Here is a 2,398-nt window from a genome sequence, read left to right on the forward strand (position 1 = left end):
AGGCCCCCTGTAGCCCTGCCCCCTGTAGCCCCGCCCCCTGCAGCCAAGACGGCCTCAGGGTCGGTCAGGGGGGGTCAGGGTGGGTCAGGGTGGGTGAGGAGGGGCTCAGGGTGGGTCAGGGTGGCTCAGGGTGGGTCAGGGTGGGTCAAGAGGGGCTCAGGGTGGGGTCAGGGGGCTCAGGGTGGGTCAGGGGGCTCAGGGTGGGTCAAGGGGCTCAGGGTGGGCTCAGGGGGGGTCAGGCTGGGCTGGTCAGCTGAAGGACTCCTTGTTGAACTCGAACATGGTCCCGGAGTAGCGGTCCGAGTTGCACAGTCTGCGCAGCGTCCTGGAGATGCCTTTAGGTCCACAGCAGAAAACCCCCACGCGCTTACTGAGCACACACACACACACAAACGACCACACACACACACACACATGCACACACACACAACCACACACACACACACACACACACACACACACAGAGGGATAGCAATGTTACTGTAGCACACACACACGCATGGACATACACACCACACATTGATCCATACACACACAGACACGTACACACACACGGATATACACACACATAGACACAGACACACAAACACACACACACACACACACTACACCTCAATCCGCACAAACACAGACATAGATACACACACTCATGGACACACACACACACGGACACACATGCACACGGACACACACACACACACCAAACACGATCCGCACACACACGGACACACATACACACCACACATAAATCCGCACAGACACAGACACACAAACACACACATACACACACTACACATCAATCCGCACAAACACAGACATGGACACACACACTCATGGACACACACACACACGGACACACATGCACACACACGCACACCTGCCCATCATCCAACATCCTACTCACTGCTTATTGGTCTTCCCAATCTCATCAAACAGCAGCTTCCAGCTGGGCCGGCCAATCAGGATCCGGGAGCTGAGGGGGCGGTACTTCTCCTCAGACATGCTCTGGAAACAAGAAGCAGAAACACCACATACTTCATAATTAATGATAATAATAATAATATATATAAACAGCAATTCTAATGTGTTGAAAGCACAGCAATTGCAATGCCAATTAATATTAGGCTAAATAAATTACATTTCCCCTCAGTTTAAACCATTTTGAACCGACGAATCTGAATAATTAACTGTCAAATAGAAATACAAACACAAATACAAATAGTGGGCTCCCGGCACACCCCTATTGAATATGATCCCTTTCTTTCCGAGTGGTATTGAAAGGATGAATAATTAGAAAAGCCTTTCTTTAATAAATGTCTTGTTCAAGGACAACATTTCTCTCTACCAAAGACTTTCTTTCATGTGTAGTCTGCCCCCTGGTGGTTAGATTAATAACTGCACTGGTGGATAGGATGGCTGGACGGTTGGATGGATGGATGGAGGGATGGGTGGGTAGAAGGATGGACGGAGGGGTGGGTGAATGAATGGATGGATGGATGGATGGATGGATGGATGGAAGGATGGATGGATGGATGGATGGATGGAGGGGTGGGTGGGTGGATGGATGGATGGATGGATGGATGGATGGATGGATGGATGGATGGATGGATGGATGGATGGATGGATGGACGGATGGGTGGACGGATGGATGGACGGATGGGTGGGTGGATGGATGGGTGGATGGGTGAATGGATGGATGGATGGATGGAGGGATGGATGGAGGGATGGATGGATGGATGGATGGATGGATGGATAGATGGAGGGATGGGTGGAGGGATGGATGGATGGATGGATGGATGGATGGATGGATGGATGGATAGATGGAGGGATGGGTGGAGGGATGGGTGGATGGATGGATGGAGGGGTGGGTGGATGGATGGGTGGATGGATGGAGGGGTGGGTGGATGGATGGGTGGGTGGGTGGGTGGGTGGGTGGATGGATGGGTGGATGGGTGGATGGGTGGATGGATGATGGATGGATGGATGGGTGGATGGAGGGATGGATAGATGGATGGATGGATGGATGCGAGTGTGGCGCTGAGGATCAAACCGCAGACCGCGTCATCCAGGACTGTCCGATATACCGGACACCCAACGGAATGCGTGGCCTGACGGTTGTGGGTGACGAAACGGTGACATGGCTCCTGGAGGTGTGCTGGATATATAGCCCGGGTGACCCCTCACCCAGGCTCGGGGGGGTAAAAGATAGCCCCTCGGCCCCGAGCCTGGGGGGAGAGGATATAACATCGAACCCACACGAAGAAGAAGATGGATGGATGGATGGATGAGTAAGTGAGCGAGTGAGTGAGTGAGTGAGTGAGTGAGTGAAGGAGGTAGAGAGTGAGTGAGTGAGTGAGTGAGTGAGTGAGTGAGTGAGTGAGTGAGTGAGTGAGTGAGC

General features: G+C 52.8%; 1 protein-coding gene across 1 annotated transcript in view; it reads right to left on the reverse strand.

Moving 5' to 3' along the window:
• Positions 1 to 249: 249 nt before the first annotated feature.
• The window catches only part of nox4 (NADPH oxidase 4), a gene marked incomplete at both ends in the record, with an annotated part of 33,295 nt that continues 31,146 nt past the window's right edge, over positions 250 to 2,398 (reverse strand). Inside the window, 2 exons of the mRNA XM_084440785.1 lie at positions 250 to 370; positions 905 to 1,005. Of these exons, the coding sequence (XP_084296911.1) occupies positions 250 to 370; positions 905 to 1,005 (222 nt within the window). The remainder of the gene's footprint in view (positions 371 to 904; positions 1,006 to 2,398) is intronic.

This window comes from Borostomias antarcticus (genome assembly GCF_949987555.1).
Source record: "Borostomias antarcticus genome assembly, chromosome: 1".
NCBI classification, from domain to species: domain Eukaryota; kingdom Metazoa; phylum Chordata; class Actinopteri; order Stomiiformes; family Stomiidae; genus Borostomias; species Borostomias antarcticus.